The sequence below is a fragment of the Marmota flaviventris genome, chromosome 11 (assembly GCF_047511675.1).
Source record: "Marmota flaviventris isolate mMarFla1 chromosome 11, mMarFla1.hap1, whole genome shotgun sequence".
NCBI lineage: Eukaryota > Metazoa > Chordata > Mammalia > Rodentia > Sciuridae > Marmota > Marmota flaviventris.
The window spans coordinates 68,992,273-69,011,737 of record NC_092508.1 but is presented as its reverse complement, the minus strand read 5'-3'; the positions used below and the strand labels follow the sequence as shown (position 1 = coordinate 69,011,737).

Genomic DNA, 19,465 nt, shown 5'->3' with positions numbered 1-19,465 from the left:
TCTAATATTTTACCCCACTTGCAAGCTAATAAAGTTTCAGAGAAATTGGCAGAAGGCATGAGATTTCTGATTCAGAGATAAAGGACTTTATTACTCAAAGCACAAAAGCAGCTTGAGCAAAGTCCCCCAGGGCAAAGTGGAACTGTCAGGAGGGTGATGCAATTCAGTGGGTTTGTTACCAGGCTGCTTAGGAAACTACATACTTTGGAAAGTCCTGTCTTTTAAAAGGGCTAATAACAAACCTACCCAAACTTTGTCCTGGAGGAAAATATTATCTTAAAAATTACATGTGCATGAGGCTGGAGTTGTGGCTCAGCGGTAGAGTGTAGAGTGCTCAACTAGCAAGTGCAAGGCCCTGGGTTCAATCCTCAGTACCACATAAAAAATAAATGAATAAAATAAAGGTATTGTATTCAACTACAAGTAAAAAATGAATATTAAAAAAAATTACACGTGCAGAAATGTAAGAGACCCATGGAGATTTGACACCTGGTATGCCCAAATGTAATGCATCAATCAGTATGATCATTGTAATGAAGATACCCCAAAGTTCAGATCCTAGATTTAGACTAACATAGTAAATGTAGACAATCTTTCCCTAAGTATTTATTTGAATATATAGTTAATTCTGTGTATTAACTTGGCAACAATTTGTTCAGCTTTCTATTATCACTTGATACCTTAATGAGTCATACATTCTTTTCTGCTACCAAGTAGAATTTGCCATTTTTTCTACTTATTTATTTATCCCAGTAATTTAACTTTATTGGTAAAGTATTTCTTATTGTGTCAGAGGAACTGACACTTTCTCAAGAATAGCTTGTACATTTTCAAGCTTCCTTTCTCTCTGTCTCTTCCTGGTAAAACTGTTTCACAAGGTGCAAGATATTCCTCTGTGGTGTAGCTAAACAATAGTTAAGCTTTGCAAGACTGATTTCATCTGCTAATAGTTAACACTTCTTTTTAACATCCTTATTTTTGAAATAGCTCCTCTCTTATTCTTCAGTGATAACTTGAAATAATATCATCTTTGTTTTGTCTTAAAACTGAAACTATGACTATTTTGTTCTTTTAAACTCAGAGCTATAAATTTCATTTGTATTCTAGATAAAAGCAGACTTGTCAATTACTTAAAAATCAAAATTAAAAATTAACTCTTAAAGAGCAAAATATTCTTTGGTATAGATAATATTTAATAAGGGTTTTCCAAAGGTTGAGTCACTGGTAGGATTGCCAGATAATATAATAACATACAGGACACTGTGCATTACTGACCTATAAACAGCAAAAAATTCTAAATATAAGTGTACGTGTGTGTAATATTTGAGACTTACCCTAATTATTTACTTGAAAATCAAATTTAACTAGATATCCTATGTTTTTATTTGTTACGTTTGACAATTGTGGCCAGACTCCTTAATTTGGAGTCAATTGGGGTTTAATGCAGAAGTACTCTCCTTGGGGCATAGCCATAGTCACAACTTCAAAGTTCTGATGTGACATCAATACTACACAAAAGCAAAGATTAGTAACTGCAAAATTTGAAATTCAAAGATGACTAAGTCTAAGCGCAGAAGAGTCTAAGAGTAGAAGTGTGCTGCCCGGTTTTGATTTTCTAGGGAGAAAAGAAACTTTAGGAAACAATAGCTTAGAGAATCGGAGTGAGTTGGTTAAGAACTTGAGTGAGCCAATAAGAGCTGAACAAACAGGTTCTCTGAGCCAAGAGACCTGATAGCCAATCAGAACTGAGGAGAGTGAGGCTAGACTCCGAGAAGGGGCGGGCTCCCGCAGTGTGGTCGAGAAAGGCAGGACTCAGCCAATCGGAACTAGGTAGGGCGGGGCTGGATTCAGGGGGCGGGCTTGAACGCGCGAACGCGACGCGCGGGGATTGGGTGGCTTTCGGCCTGAGCTGCACCTGCACTTCCCCGCTTTTCTCACCAGGGCGAACGCCAACTCAAGAGTGACTATTGGGTGACACTTGATCGGCTCTTCATGGCCTACCCGGGATATGGAGGAGGGGTGAGTCCTGGTTACTTTTTCGTGGCCTCGGTTCACGCTGGGTGTGTGGCCCGACGGGCGCTGCCACCGTGCGGGTCCGCCCACTGCCTCCGCGTCCTTCTCTGGTGACTGATACTAGAGGGCCTGAAACAGAACTCTGAGTAGTGCTGGAAACAGGGGCTGGGCGGGCTAAAATGGAACTGCAGGTGTTCCGATCCTTGAGGACCCTTAAGTGTCGACCCTCAGTGTGACGTTGCCATGTGAATTGTGTTTTTGAAATTTCTTTTCTTGGAACCGAGGAATAAAACATCCTTCTCCTTTTGTAATAATCTTATAGGGTTCTCACCCCTGCTCCACGCAGTTTTGTTACAGATCCTCTTTCTGAAATTATTTTTACCACTTCTCATTTTTAAAACTCCTTACAAATACGTTAAGATGAACTCTAAATGCCCCCGATACCTTTTGTCAGAGCAAAGACAATCTGTTTTTCTAGACTTTGTTTTTGAAGTTGTGAAGATTATTCTTTCTCATGTAATTGTTTTTTCTACATCACCTTTGGAGTTAGAATTCTTAATTGTAGTATCCTGTGGCTAGTACCTTCCTTTTGGAAAGGAATTCCAAGTCTTCAACATTTTTATCAGTAATTTTCAAAGTGCCTGGAGCATACTTTTTGTTTACAAAGAGTGTGGGATGGTCCACTAGGGTGCAGGCAGAAGGTAGCCTGTTTTCTATTTTTATTTTAACTTTTTTTAAAACCTAAAAATGGAAATTATGCTTTATTAATTTTAATCCAGATATTGACACTAGTGTATAGTAGTGGTGTTCAAAGGAATTAATTCTAATCCTTGGAACTAAGGGAGAATCATTTTTTAAGGTAATGGATTTCCAGGCTCTCAACTCTGACACATACTTGTTCCTAAACTGAGTTGCTTGAAAACGTGCCTGAATTCCCTCTGGCATCTTCTACTTTCTAATGTCTACTTTCAGTCCTTAAGTTACTAAGGAAGTTTAAGGTGCCTAAGGAAGGTAAAATCTCTTTCAAAATTAGTCAAAATAGCATGAATCCATGAGGCAGTTTAAATTTCATTACCTTCTACATATTTTAATTAGATTGCAGTCCCTGTTAGAAATATGTTACTTTTACTCCTAGTTGGATATCCTAATTTCATGTATGTGGTAGAGATGATGGTGATAGTAATAACATATTAATTGAAAGGATTTGCTACTTCCTTACCCCCATTTTTATCAGAGTGCTTGTGTTTAATGGAAGGAAACATCTGTAATAACATATTAATTGAAAGGATTTGTTACTTCCTTACCCCCATTTTTATCAGAGTGCTTGTGTTTAATGGAAGGAAACATCTGAACATATTTTAAACATTTAAATGCTTTTTTTCTGCTTATCCTAATAAAAACAGCTCTTCACATCTATTCTCCAACTCCTTATTAGTAGCTAGGACAAAAATACCCTCAAACAAAGAAAGCAATATAGATTAGTAAAATTAACACTTTTCAGTGGAACTCTTTTAAGATACATTGAATAAAATCCAAGGGTAAAATATGCATTATTTCTTTATTTGGAATATATTTATAAGTTAAAATTGTTTTATGAAACATATTAACTATAGTCAATATAGACCTAAATTAATATTTTTATATTTAACAAAATATAAAATGGTAGCTGTTAGACCTTTTTGAAAGTATACTTTTATCTGACCCAGTAAATGATTCATCTTTTTAAATGCTTTTCTAATACTTTTTTACTTGTTTAGTAAGAGTTTTTTTAATCAAAATTGTATTATTTTCATTGTACTAATTTTATAATAAAAATTTTCACAGGAAAAAAAATTTAAAATTTTAATTTATATATATTTTCATTATATTTTTTTTCTTCCTTCTACTTGAAATTCTTTTTTCTTTCTGTCTTATGGCAACCTCTTTTCAGCCTTCAGGTCAAGATTTTTGTTTAATGGAATGAGTTTATAATCTACTACTTCTTTCTCTCTGGACTCACAAAAATTCTGAGCAAAATGTTTTTCTAAGGTATTAAAAGCATATGCCATGTCCCAAAATGAACAGTAAATAAGAGAGAAACCATAGCCATAGCATGAAATAAATGTGGATAGGGTTTATCCACATGTCTCTGAGGGTAAGTATATTTGAATACATGGTCTACTTCTTACTAGCTATTTGACCTTGACCAGGTCAGGAGATCTTGAAGTTTCAGAACCTCAACTGCAAAAAGAACAAAATACTTTTATATCTCATGGAGTTGTGAAAATTTAATGAAATAATCAATGGAAGTACTTAGAGTGGTACATGGCATATAAAAAGCCCTCAATAAATATTAACTGCCTAATATTATTATTTCATTGGTATTATTATTTTTCTTATTAGTATTGGAGTGGACTATTAGAGTTGTCACTGTATTTTTTTCTTGTCATCTTAATTTTTTAAAAAATAAATCTTTTATGGTGGAGAGGATATTTGAGCTATAAGCAGTTTCCCATGATTAGGTCCCAGTTTCATTGTATTGACCACATTTTTTTCTAAGTATGTGTCTTGAGGTATAATTCTGAGTTTCACTATATGTGAAATCTTACGTTTTACTTTCATTTATTTCACTGATGATGATGGTAAACTTTAAAAATTATACCTTATATTCTTTTGTTGAATTAAGTTCTTAGTGGCTGATGTTTTTTTTCTTTTTAACTACTTTTTAAAAATTTTTTACTTGTAGATGGACACAATACCTTTATTTATTTATTATTATGTGGTGCTGAGGATTGAACCCAGTGCCTCACACATGTTAGACAAGCTCTCTACCATTGAGCTATACCTCTAGCTCTTAACTACTTTTAATGCTGAATAACAAATACTAATGAACTCTGTCTTAATGTTAGTTACCTAGTATTATGTAGCTTAAGCTTTTGTGATAATTATGTTTGGGAGCTTTTGGTAACTATATTTTTACTTTTCAATGGACTTTCAATACATATTTTATTTGAAGCCACTTTAATGGATAATTTTTGTATTATTTATTTTCTTCTCTTTTACTCTTGTAGTTTGGAAATTTTAGTGGTCAGATGCCAGAAATGCAAATGCCAGGAACAGGTCCAAACATGCTCCCTGGTGGTTACTCTGGGTACCCAGCATATTCAGACAATTATTCTTCAGCTGATGATGCTATGTGGAATTATTTCACTGCTGTTGCTGGACAGGTAAGGTGCTAAAATTATTGCACAAGTGTTAGTTTAAAAAAAAATGATTGGTATTCAAAAGAAATGTCAAGTATTTCACTTAGTATATCAGTTTAAATGCATATGGAACTTATGTTTAAATTTTTTCTAGGCTGATTTTGTTCTTGAGACCTGAGATGAGGGCAGTCATAATTATTTTATTTTAAAAAGTCACTTTAAATCAATTGAAAGAGGAAAGATTTTCAAAGTAGAAAAATCTAATTCTTCCTTACATAGTAGGATGTCTTCTAAGGTTTGATGTTGTTTGTCACCACCAAAACTCATGTTGAAATTTACATGCCAGTGCAGTGGTACTGAGAGGTAGTAGTGCCTTTAAGAGGCCTTTAGGTCATGTGGGCTCCATCTTCATCAGAGGATAAAGGTGATTCTTGAAAGAGTGGGTTAGTTATTTCACATTGGAGTGGATTGTTTTGAAGTGAGTCAGTCACCTCCCATTTTTCTCTCTCACACATTTGTCTCTGGTCTTCACACCTGGTCCTTACAAAGAAGAGCTGATGCCTGTGCTTTACCTAGCTTCCAGAAACATAAGCAAAACCAAACCTCTTTTCTTTAGAAGTTACACAGCCTCAGTTATATAGCTGCAGAAAATAGACCAACACTTTTCTTGCTGACATTATTTGACAAAGGGATTTTGTTACTAGTAGTTAAGTACATCATCAAAACATAAGTATTATAGTACTTAGATGTTTTCTTATTTTGAACTATCTTATCTCTCACTTAATCGTCTTAATATCTTCCCTATGTTTGACAATGAGAAGAATTCTATTCCCTTGGAGAGATTGATAATCTAAAGCTAATTACATTTAGTCTGAACATCCTTTTATAGCAAACAAGGATGACTGTTATAAATTTAAGGGAAGGTAAGAGATATTTACAGCAATTAGTATTTAGTCTAGGGAACAATATTTTAACTTTGCCATTCATTCCATTAAAAAGAAGTGTTTGTGTGTATGTGTTTGTGTGTATGTGTTTGTGTGTGTGTGTGTGTGTGTGTGTGTAATTTGAAACCCACGTATGTCAAACAGTATTATAAATAGGAAATCACCTCAAAATATCATAAATTTATTCAAGTTGAGCAATTACATTTTTTCCACAGAAGGATTTATGTCATTTTTAGTGATTTTTTAAATTTATATGACTGTCCAGTCTTTCAAAAAGATTATCTATATAATCATATTAGGGCATATTTTTCTATTTTTAACAAAATATTACAGAAATTATTATCTTAATGATATATTATAGTATTAGCATGTTATTAATCTCTAATAAATTTGAATAAGTATATAGAAGGCAGGCTTTATTATGACCAATCGGGAAGTATGAACCTGCCAATTCAGGTACGTGAGTTTTGCATGCAAAGTTTTAGTGATAATAAGTAATTATGTGGTCAGGCAAAGTTTTTTTTCTTTATTTCTATTGCAACTACTGTTTATTATACCACAATTTATTCCTTTTAAAGTAATTTTATATTCATTATCTTGTGAAAGTTCGAGTGGTCTTAATGGAAGTATGTATCACATCCATTTTTATGAGATATCAGTTGCATTTTTTTATAAGAGAATTGTTGAGTATTGAAGATAGGAAAGAATATAATTGCGATACATATTTGTATATTTACATATATAAGTGTGATAACATATACACACATTTTGATATTTATATGTGTTATATATTTATTTATATTTTTGTATATTTTTTTCCATGGTTCCTAGCTCATAATGCCTTCCCTGAGGCAGGATATAGGGCATAGAAACTAGAATTTCTCTTCCCCAAGGAAGTCACAGAAACTTTTCCCTGTTCTTATATGGCCATAATTTTCTTTATTCTCTGATTTACCTTACCTGACAGGAGGTCATAAGACTCTTATTCCAGAGGAGTTCTCTCCCAAACCCTGGAGGAAGGAATGCTACACAGAGGCCAAGTAGAGTCTGAATTTTAGGCCTTGCTGGATTTTCTTACCTAGTCTATTAGCAATCATGCTGATGCTATGAAATCTGAACCCGAAAAGACGGCGTTCAGAGAACTTCTATATAGCTGAACATGTGAAGGTTCTTGTTCACCTATTGATGTGCCACGAAAGTAGTACACCCTAATTCCAAAGGAAGTCTAAAGAAAAAATAAAATCAGAGTCCCACTGTATGGGACTTCTTGAGGCAATTAATGGATGATGTCCTACATTTTATAGCATCTGATTCTTAACCCTGGTAAAATAGTAAATATTGTTTTTCTTAGGAAGAGTACACCTTCACTTCTGAAGAACAAGACATATAATTGACTTTTATCTACAGTGTATCCTTCTAGGCAGAGCAGTGGGTGAGGGGAGCTTAGGCCTTTGCAGATAAATGAGCACATGGAAATGTGGCACACAGAGTTTAAAGCTGTTTTATTTTGTGTGAGAGGAAATAGTGAGCTGTTTTGTAGTTTCCATTTCATTCATAAGAAAGATCCTAAAATAACTTTTATGTGTTTCAACTAAAATTTACAATAAATTTTGTTTTGTATCTTTTCAACTATCATTTTTTCCAAGTCTGCTTTTTCCATAAATGTTCTTTCATCCTAAAGAACCTCCACACCTTTTGGTTCCTTCTTCATTGTCTAGAAGTGTAGAATTTAGAGAAATACCCAGTTTGGGAAAGGTGTGAAATATTACGGAAGAGGCTGGTGAGAAACTTTTGTGTGAAATGTTACGGAATAGACTGATGCTTGAACAGAAAATATCATCTGACATGTAGGATTTGTTGCTCTTCATTTTAATTGGATTGGTGTAGATTTTCAGTACACTTACATTTTTCTTGAAAACTTCATGTTTGTGTGGTCTGTACATTCCATTCTTTGCATTCTTGTGCTTTCTACATGATACATTGTTTTTATAAATGGGAAAAAATTCATGAGGCTCAGTAACTTCTCATTAATTTAATCATCAAGTAGAATGGCATTTTTCCACTTAAGAAGAGTTAAAGAAAAGATAATTTATAACTACATCACTTTTTGTGTGCTAAAAGACATTTTTTTAAAAAATCAAAAATAAAGATAAGTCATTTTCTTCCTTTGCCTCTTCTAATAGTTTGTAAAAGAGTCTTTTTAAATTTGGTGTGCCATCATTGACAGTAGCATGGCATTTGTGTGTTATTTCACGGAAATGGTATTGACAGTGGCAGCTCTCCAAATTAATTAGTAGAGTGTTTTACTAATGACTTTTTGCTCAGAACATGAAGTTTTTGAAAGAGGTTTATAATATAATAATCATTTGAAACAGTTGCTTCGGGACTTCTAATAGGGAGGTGGATAAATGTTGGTTAAATAAAATGTGCCCCAAAGTTCTTCTAAAGTTCCTATAACTGGAAGAAAGTATTTGTAATGTAGCTACAAGTCTAAGGAAATAGGTATTTTTTAAGGTATAATTTTATTACTATAGAATTTAAAATTTAATAAAGATCCCCAAAGTATGTAGGACCTAGGAAGGAGCACTCAGATATTCTAAGCAGAGACGACTGTAAGGATGCTTCATTGAGAAGAATATTACTCAGTATTTTTAAATTTCTATTAGAACCACTGGAATTGTGTTTGCAGGTTCATTGTTAAAGATCTAGTAGAATGTGACTATTTAAATACTTCTTAGAAGTTTTTTCTAAAGTATTCATTTCTTTTTTTATGAAGCATGTGTCTTAAATTTACCTTTTTAATCTTTTCTCATAGCTCTTGTTTTGCATCTGTGCCAATGTATGTGATATTTCCAAGTGAATTACCTTACTGTATATTTGTGTAGAAAATAGGATTAGGCACTGAAACGTAAGGAGAATACTCTGTTTCATTTCCATTGTCATTTCCAATAAATTCAAACAAGAATGTTTGGACACTAATCAGAATAGCTACACAATACAGAGGACTATAAAATTTCACTAGAGGTAATTGTTAGATTGAAAAGGATATGTTTCCCTGCCAGTAAAACATTCAATATGAAGTTTTTCTTTAGACATAGTTCCTTCCAAAAATGACCATGACTGGGAATGTTTGTGAGAACTTTTTAAAAACGTTTTATGGATTTTTCTATTTTAATTAGAGATTCAATGACTTTCACAATATTTTGTTTTGAATTGTGATAGAACAGAGCAAATATGCTGTTTTTTTCAGAAGTAGAGGAAATGATTCATTGCATTATGTTCTGTAATATGCTTTTGCGGTTGATAATTCTTTTTAGAATTTTGAAGTTGATACCAGTATTCTGAGAAATGCATATTTCTTGATTGAGCTACCATAGTTAATTAACATTTTAATATGCTTTTATATAACTAAACATTAAATAAGGTTATCATTATTGTTTTAACAGGATGGTGAAGTGGATGCTGAGGAACTTCAGAAATGTTTGACACAGTCTGGAATCAGTGGAACTTATTCTCGTAAGATCTTCCCCACCCCCTTTTGTTGAAATTGGAATAGGATATTCATTTTCTAGTTTTTTGTATCCCCATAATTAGAGTACATATTTAAAAATTTCATAGCAGTTATACATGCACATGGTTTAAAGAGATGGTTCAGCCAAATGGTTCAGTTATGAATATAATCTGTTCCTTGTACATTCCTTTCTTCCCAACATTAATCACTTATATAAGAGGCTTCTTTTTAGCTGATTCTTTTCGAATTGAGAGGATTAAATTCTCTTTCAACCTTGAGGTAACCCTGTCCCTTCCCTTCACACAGGAATACTTCCCAGTCTCCCATAGTACAATATGGTGGTATGGTAATTTTGGTTAGGTAATCAGTAGTTTTTTTTGGTATGTACATACTGTTTATAACTTTGTCTTGTGACAATATATGATTACTTTTCCTTTTTATATAACTTTTTGCTTTTCTTGAAATTAATAAGGTTAAGTATTCTATCTTTCTTATCAACCTGGAACTTTCCAGTGTGCTCTGTTTTTTGTGTGTGATTCTCATACTGGCATTCTTTCACCTTCATTCTGGAGCTGTCTTTGTTTTCTCCAGTTGGTTGGCCTCTTCACTCAATCTCCTGACATCTTGCTTTCCACTTAAAAAAAAATACAATCCCTTATTTCAATGAAATTTATCATTAGGTAAAATAAAAGTGGTAAATATTGGTGACCTTATGTATATTAAAAAGATTTAATTCTGTCTTCAGAATGGAGGGATTTTAGGTCAGGTATCGAGTCCTGGGTTACAAATCATTTTCATATTGAATTTTAGAGGTATTACTTAATTGTTTTCAGCTTCCATTGTTGTTATATCTTTTCACTTCTGGCCCATAGGTGATTTGCTTTTGTTCTCCAGAAGCTTGGGAGATCTTCTCTTTGTTCCTAGTATTCAGAAATTCCATAATGCTTTACTTAGTGGTATTCTGTGGGGAACTCAGTGCATGTGTGCTTACTCTGGAAACTTATTTACTTTAGTTATGGGTAATTTTCTTCACTGATGTTTTCTCTTTCTATATTGCATGTTATTTGAACTAGGTCTTCTACTTATTCTTTTTTTTTTTGTGTGTGTGTGTGTGTGTGTGTGGTGCTGGGGATTGGACCCAGGGCTTTGTGCATGCAAGGCAAGCATTCTACCAACAGAGCTGTATCCCCAGCCCTCTTTTATTCTTACACTGTTTGGGAAATGTCCTCAACTTTATTTTCTAAAACTTCTATTGAGTCTTTTGTTTTGACTATAATTTTTTAACTCTCTCAAAGACTATTAATATCCTTGAGTTTTTTCTTTCCCTGTGCCTGTTATTTCTTACAAATTGTTTTTATATCCCCAGTTTGTTTGTTTGGTTATCTTTCATGTCTTTTCTCAGGTGCTTGATGATACTTTTGTTGCTCATGTTTTGCTAAAATGCTGATCATAAGTCCTGACATCATGGTTAAATTTTGATCATGGGCTTCAGTGCATGGTTTTTCATTTGGGCAGTTCTGTTGTGTAACTTTGAGTGTTGGTATCTTTAGTGATTTCCTTTGGGGATGATTATCCAGTTTATCTTCTGACTGCAAGGGAGACGAAATGGAGTCCACAGGGTTCTCAAAACTTTTGTAAATATTCAATTAATTGCCTTGTGTTTAGTAGATATCCCATCCCAGCTGTGCCTGATATACTACAGTCCAGAGAATTCTCCAGAGAACCAAATTCTGCTAGGTTTAGGAGTCAGAGCTATCTAACCAAATAGAGACAAGGAGGTGATTGGGGGCTTTAAATTCTCCTATGTGGACGTTACACAATTCTGTTTGTATTTGTACCTTCACTCATGTTTTCAGAAGTACTGCCAATTCAATTTATTACACTTGGAGTCTTTCCTAAGGTAACTAAGTTGCTTCTGAGCTTTTCTCTTTTTGAGTAAACATTACTTAATTCATGTCCTTTGACTTTATAACTTACAATGTATTTTCCTGTTGTTTCCTCTCTCATTCTCTTTTTCTCTATAGATTTTTATATTTTAAAATAGCTGTCCATTCTATTGGGTTGTGGGGAGGAAGTAAAAACCTATCAACTTTCTTGAATTAAAATTCTCTCTACTCTTTGTCAAAAATGTTTTAACCTTACATACATGATTATATTCTCAGACTGAAGATGTGCTTATTTGTCTGTTTAATTTTGGCCATGTATTATTACCCATTCTGATTCTCCCACTTTGTGAATGTATGTCAAGTTAATTTTAAAGCAAAATGGATATTATTTACTTGGCCAAAAGGTGGAATACCATTTCAGAAATTTTTTATATTAACAACTCCCCTCCAGTAGTTTTTATATGAAGGAACATTGACTTTAGTCCTGATTCTTCTATTTGTTAGCTCTGAACATGGGAATCTATCTTTCTGGGCCTCGGTTTCTTTATTTGAAAAATTAAGACTGTTATGCATTTGGTTTACGTGAAATCGCATAACTTTCACTACCTAATTCATAGTGAGTTCTCATTCAGCATTGAGTTGTCAATTCAAAAACACTGTTACCAATAACTTTAGCACAGGCAGTTTTTATTAAATGTTTCATGAAAATCATCTCTTGTAACTTGTAGAATATTTTATAATTTATCCTTAGTCTAAAATTTAGCTGGTGTAATTTTCTTTTTAAAACTTTAAAAATATGTCATCAAGTAGCATAAAGTGAAATTAATTTTAAAAATTATTTATCCACTTACTCATTCATATTAATGAGTTTCTAGTAAGAGTTTTGTAGGCCTAAGTGAACAGTGGTGATGTAATTCTTCTCAAAATAAATCAGCATAGTGGTTGAATGAAATTGTGATAAGGATTAGAAAAATTGAAGTTTATCTAGTGGGCTCTTTCTAGTACTATCAGTGTGAAAGTGTTACTATGTCTAATAAGCCCTGACTTTAAGATAGTTTGTGTTGGTTTCTTCTTCCTTTCTTCTCCCCTCCCCCTTGCAGTGGGAAAGGGGGACAGTGGCTTTAGCTCAGAGGCTCATTTCCTTCTTCCTTGGTCATTGAAATAAGCCACCAAATGCTTTTCCTCCCTCTGTATCATCTCACTTTAGAGTCTATTCATTGTAAGCTAAAGTCCTTAAAATGGAAAATATAGAATTTCTCTTTTGCTTCTTAAAATTCTTCAGTGACCTTAATTAGTCTTTTGAGTGGTATTGAAGAGGTTAGTATCTGGCTCTAATTTGTTTTTCTGAGGTACTCATATGCTACTTATGAGTACTCTTAAATCTTTTACACTTTGTGATTTCTGAGTATAAGTCAAGCGTCTACTTAAAGCCTAGTCAGCATTTGTATTGGAAGACTGAAGCCCTTCCTGTCTCTAGGCCCCAGGCAAAGCCATGTGCTTTAAACACCTGTGACACCTATAGCTCTATAATTTTTCATTATTTTGCAATTGCTTATCCCTCATGAGACGAGTAATTTGAAGACAGTAATTTTTTTGCCTTTTTTTTTTTTCCTACAAATGCTGAACATTCAAAAAAGGTTGTTAATTATGGTGATTGTGTATTTGGGGCAATTTTAAAATATTTTCTTTTGGAAATAAAGATTGTCATAATTTTACATAGACAAAATTGAGCAGACTTCAGTTAAATATTCACTGTCTTTCAGCTTTCAGTTTGGAAACCTGCAGAATTATGATTGCCATGTTGGATGTATCCTTGAATGAAAATAGAAAAGACTAGAATATAGTTATTACTTTATGAATATTAAGCCCATTGTTAGTTTTAAATGACAACCAATTAGTAAACTAGAATTTAAAAATATTTTTGAGATCCTGTTAGCTGTCTATAGACATTTATGTTTTTATGCAGAAAACTATTCATATGCTGATTTAGACTACCTTTGTAGATGCATACTTATTTTTTAGCCAATGATACAGAGTTTGGGTCAGGTTCATTTTCTCAGATCCCAAAACTTATTTTTATTAACAAAACTATTAGAGAGATTACACAGGAAAAATGGGGTTTGATGAATTCAAGGAGCTTTGGGCAGCTCTTAATGCCTGGAAACAGAACTTCATGACCATTGATCAAGACCGAAGTGGCACAGTAGAGCATCATGAGCTGAGTCAAGCCATTGCTATTATGGGTAAGAATATTAAAATTCTGTCAAGTCTGTACAGGTCATCTTTGAACATATGAATCTTAATTCTCAGTTTACTACCATAATGAGGGCTATATTTTTCACTAGAGTTCTCTAGTTGAAGTAAAGTTGCAGGTAAATTCTGACTAACAACGTCAAAATTATATTAACTATAATTTTTCCTAAATGTTGATCTTCCATTTTATTCTAAATTTCTTGGGTATGTTTAAATTTATTCTTCAATGGTTAATACTCACCACTTGTATTCTTTTGTTACTTGAGAAGTATAAGTAATTTGGGAACAAAATTAATCTCAATCACAAATTTCTGTATCAGAGTTTAATTTTTCAGCACCCAAAACCATGCTTTTCCCCTTCTTCACTTACATAATAAAACACAAAAATGTAACAATATACCTCAAAATGGGAGATGGCATTTTAGAATATTTTGAAAGAATGTAACTTTATTTCATTATAATTTCTAATAAGCTAAGGCTCTTTCATGGTCTGCTTTTGAAAGAGAAAAATACACAAAGTTGCTAAATTTGTTTACAGTTAATTCAGTTTTAAGAAACTTTATTTTTCTTACCCTGTACTTTTATTTGTAATTATTTCTAATCAAAATGTTTGTATAAAAATTAACTTTTTGAAAATTAACATCTGGACTTAATGTACAGGGACTTATCTGAAATACAATTTAAAGAACTCAAACTAGTGATATTTTTGTTTTATGTTTTAAATAGATAATTTATTTATTAGGGACAGTACTGGCCATATAACAATGTATAGTTTCATTAATAGAGCCTTAATACCTAATGGATTAAACTGGGTCTTTTATTCAGGAAAATGTTAGAAAATTAATATAATCTTTAGACTAAAAGAACATTTTCTAAGCATTCAAGTGGACAGTTAAATGTAAGAAAGAAGTGGACTGAAATATTCAAATGATATTGCTGAGAGTACTATGGGAAAATTTTAGGAATTTTATCAGTACCTATCCAGATCGTACTCAAAATGCATTTTCATAAAACTATAGTAGTTTGCATGTTTTGCTATTTCTCTCATTTTATATTTTTTAACAAGTTTCCTATGTTACACATTATTACAACTGCAGATGGAACATTCTCTTCTTACATTGGTGCATCTCATTAAATTTGAAGGACCATCCTAGGGGTATAGCAAGTATAACATATTAATTAACATTTCTGGTTTTCATCTCATTATTTTAAAATTTCAGTTTTTATGTATATTGTAAAAGGTAAGTAGTCAAACAGTAATATATGCTAAAGCTACGGGTGTTAATTAATAATATAAGCTAACTGCATACTTATAGGAGTTTTCTTCCCAATATGTTTCAAAGAAAGAGAAGGGGAAAACAGAAAAGAGAAGGAAAATTGGAAGGAAGAAGTTTAGTGATAATTTGGAGGGAGGGGCCCCTAAATCATGCTAGAACATCACGATGGGAGAATGTGCCCAACACTGTTACTGTGCTCATACACAGGTCTGCTGGGTAGGGTATTAAATCACCTGAGCTCCAGTCTCCATTTTTGAATATCATGGCTGAAGATACCAGAGAATGAATACTTTATCTGCCACAGATATTTACCTCCTAACAGAGCAGCTTTGCAATCAATCATACCACACTGAGTTAGTTCATTGTCCTTCCAAATGTCACTACCAATTTAGATAGCCTGTTAAGAGTATTGAATTTTATAATGCACCAATGTGGAATGACAAAAAAAAAAATGTGGAATGAGAAAAAAAAAGAGCATTGAATTTAAGGAAAAGGGTAAAGGGAAGAAATAAGTTTTTAAAGGCATCAGATTTCACTGTACATGACAAATCATTTTTGATCTTGTCAAATTAAAAATAATTTGAAAAGAAATAAATCTTCTTATAGAAATGTTTGTAAACATATATGTAAATATGCTGTTTTCCTTACTTCCCTATAATTAATAATAAAAATGGTTTATAAGTGTCTTCTTGGAAAAAAACAATATATGTATAGAATTTAAGAACACAAAGATACTGGAGGTGAATGATCAGAAACATTTTGATGATAGGAGTACACAGAAAGAATTTTGGAGACAACAAGACTGGAATAAAGAAAAAAGAAATAGTAAAAAACGTGTGACGAAACAAAGTTTGGAAGACAAGGAAGAATAACACTTTAGGTTATTTTGGGAGTGGCAGGGACTAGGGCCTCAGGATTTCTAGGCAGGTGTTCTACCACTGAGCTATATCCACAGCTCTTTTCTGCTTTGGAGTAAGCATTTTGTTCCCCAAGGAAGGGTGATGGGAATAGGAAACACAGTAGAATGAATCAGACATAACTTTCCTATATTCATATATGAATACATGATCAGTGAAACTTCCACATCATATACAACTGCAAGAATTGGATCCTAATTAGAATAAGTTATACTCAATGTAAGTGTCAAAATATACTCACTGTCATGTAAATTTAATAAGAACAAATTAAAAAAGAGTCAATGGGAAATGTAGGATTTGATTGATAGAAAAGATCACTAAGAATCTTTGCTTTGATATTCTTTCATTTCTTTCATTACTGGAGATTGAACCAGACCTGGCATATGCTGAGCAAGGTCTCAATCTCTGAGCTACATCCCCAGTCATTTGTTTTGAGACAGGACCTCTCTAGTTTGCCCAGGCTTTTAATTTGTGTTTCTCCTTCCTCGGCCTCCTGAGTAGCTGGGATTACAGGTTTGTGGACCACTGAACCTAGTTTGCTTTGATGTTCATTAGGAACTATAAAAACAGAACTGAAATATTGAAAGGTTAAAATCTAGGAAAAACACCTATACATATCAAAATCAAAATACATTTAAAAAAAGGTAATTATTTTTTTCCTTAGCTTTTACTTTATTACTGAGTGAGAATAGAATTATGATGTTTGTGTATTCTTTAGTAGTGTTAATAATGAAGCCTTTGATTCTTTTTTAATATTAATGTGCTTTATTTTTAATATTTTTTCGTGGAATGACTTTTGAAAGTTAATCTATGTTATGACTTCATTAATGAAAAGGCAATGTTGCTGTGTTCTTTTGCTGTTTAGTTTTAGAAATTATACTTTACTGATCTGTTTTTTTAGGCTATAGGCTGAGTCCTCAAACGTTAACTGCTATTGCTAAACGTTATAGTAAGAATGGCAGAATTTTCTTTGATGATTACGTTGCTTGCTGTGTGAAGCTTCGAGCATTGACAGGTACTGACCATTTAAAAATTGATTCAGTATTATGCTGTTTCCTTATAACATGTCCACCCTTTCTATGTTACCTATTTACTATTACATCTAATTAGTTTTAAGTTTTCAATATTTAGTAATAAAAATGTTGAAAATTGTTTTAGCTCAGTTTTGGAGTTTCCTTCATCTCTCAGTTGCTTGGAATATTAAATCACTTTAGATTTAATCAAATATGAAATTATTCAGTCTTTGTACTTGGAGACATTATATATTTGAAATTATAGATTTTAAATTATAATATTAAAAGTATTTTTTGTGTAAAGATTTCTTTAGGAGAAGAGACCACTTGCAACAAGGGTGTGTGAACTTAATTTATGATGACGTAAGTATCTTGCTTGCCACTTTGCTACTGTGTTCTAAATGTGTTCTTAGTTGTCAAAAAAAGTAAGTGATTTAGGGTATAAATGTGGGAAGTAATTCATTTTATATACCATATTGTTTCTTTTATTTATCAGCTGAATGCATAGATAACATTAAAAATTACTACAAATACCAATTTTTCTTCATTTTTTAAACCTAAATGTACTTTAAAATTTCATGACCGGTTTTTGGTCAGTTTATCTTCCAAATAATCTTTAAGGGTTAAAAACTGTCATTTCCATCAAGAGTAGTTTATTTTGACAGATCTTAATTCTCAGAGAGATGGGATATTTTAATTTCTGACAAATTATAAAGCTGTTCCTTCCTCATTTCAAATGTTTACTGTTAACATGATTCTAGTTTTGTGTTTTTTTTTTTTAATTGAAGCTATTGGGAAGTGATAGTTCACGTGTGCTTTCATGTTTCAGGATTGTGGTTCTGCTTTTTTATATTTACTGATATAAATCATAGAATCAGCAATACCTTACTAGTATATACTGGCTTCAATTACAAACCTTAAGAAACTCTTAAACATTTCCTGTTATGAAAAATCTGTTAAGCAATGTAATCAATTAAAAAGCATTTTATTGTTACCATATGATAATTTTACTTATATAATTAGTTTTTGCAGGGGACCATGGTAATTTGAATGCCTTGTATTTGAAAGCAGAAGAAATACTGTGAATTCGTTTGCTTGGAAGAAGTGAACTGGACTAACTTAAATTAAAACTTTGGGTACTTTTTGTGATCCTACTTGTTTAATATTTTCCCTAACTATGTGTTTTTCTTTAATCCATAGTTCAAAGCAAGAAAAGATAGAGATAGATAGGTTTTTTTTTCAAAAGTTATCATTTTGCAAATATCTGCACACTATTGTAGGATATTGGCACAGAATTAATTGGTGTCAAAACGTCTTACCCTTAATTTTTAACAGTGAAAACCTAGAGGAATGTACTAATGAAATTATGTAAGATTATGTAAAGAAGCCAAGTGACTAAAGCTTAGATAAATTTATACTTATATGAGATACAGATTACACTTTTGAATTATATTTGTAGAGGTAGGTGTTTGAGGGTCAGCTAGAAGGGATTTTGTGCCATCACATAATCAAAAAACATAACCTTTTAGGTTTTTGCCTATGAAGAAGAAAATTGCAGTTACTACAAATGTATCCTAATTTGAATCTATAGAAAAAACTACAGTAGGCATTGCTTTTCCTTTTTAAAATTTTTTTGCACTGCATATTTTTCTTCAATATATTTTACTGTCTACTGTGAAATAAAAAGTTCTTTAAAAACCAGATTTTCCTTCTGCCTTGTATTTCATTAGTGAAAACATACATAACCTGAAATTTCATTTTTCTCTAAGTCTAGATTGGGGGAATGACACATTTTTGAGAAATCGTCAACTTTTAAATTTGTTGTTAAACTGAGTTGCTATTATTAGTTAACTGTTTATAAAGTTCTAAATCAAGTAAGCTATGCCTCTATTTAGATATTACAAAGTTGTAAGTTTGGCTTATTTGACTACATTAGCAAGTGGCTTTAATATTAGCAAATCAATAACTATTCTGTATATCTTTGTAATATGGGTTATTGGGTATAGGAGACACCACAACAACATTTCTTGGTGGTTTTACCACAGAAATTATAAAGCAGAGTCACCAATTTCTTAACATTGAGATCCCTGGCATAAGCTGTCATAATTAGTGTAGTTTCTTTCTTGGCAAACAACCTAAGTCTTTCTTAATGAAGATTTAATAAACCACATGTTTTTCTCACACTTTATCTGAACATCTTCCAGCCTGAAGGTTACTATAAATTGATATAATTTTAGTCTGGCTGGTGACCAAATTAACATACAGTTTTTTAAAAACTCCATATTTTGTAAAGGATGGAAGATGGGTGGTAGTCCATCTTGGAAAAAAACCCTCTTATAAATGAATAGAAAATCACCTTTTACTTTTAAAAATCATAGAAAGGAAGAAATGTATAGTTATTTGACATTGATAGTTTTTTATAATTTGCTGTCAAATTCACTTAGTTTGATAAGAATGGGTCAAAAATAA

At 32.4% G+C, this 19,465-nt stretch overlaps 1 protein-coding gene across 1 annotated transcript; it reads left to right on the top strand.

Annotated features, from left to right (window-relative positions):
- Positions 1-1,883: 1,883 nt before the first annotated feature.
- Positions 1,884-18,697, top strand: Gca (grancalcin). Its single transcript, XM_027938015.2, has 8 exons — positions 1,884-2,019; positions 5,064-5,219; positions 9,586-9,655; positions 13,300-13,343; positions 13,632-13,779; positions 16,885-16,998; positions 17,301-17,359; positions 18,020-18,697. Exons 1-8 carry the CDS (start codon positions 1,993-1,995, stop codon positions 18,044-18,046), a joined length of 645 nt encoding a protein of 214 aa, XP_027793816.1. The 5' UTR covers positions 1,884-1,992; the 3' UTR covers positions 18,047-18,697.
- The last annotated feature ends 768 nt before the right edge of the window (positions 18,698-19,465 follow it).

Excerpts from the sequence above, each read along its gene's own strand:
- Gca (XM_027938015.2), top strand. The coding sequence starts at position 1,993 with ATGGCCTACCCGGGATATGGAGGAGGG. Across the intron at positions 2,020-5,063 it reads ACCCGGGATATGGAGGAGGG|TTTGGAAATTTTAGTGGTCA; the intron begins GTGAGTCCTGGT and ends TTACTCTTGTAG. Across the intron at positions 5,220-9,585 it reads TCACTGCTGTTGCTGGACAG|GATGGTGAAGTGGATGCTGA; the intron begins GTAAGGTGCTAA and ends TTGTTTTAACAG.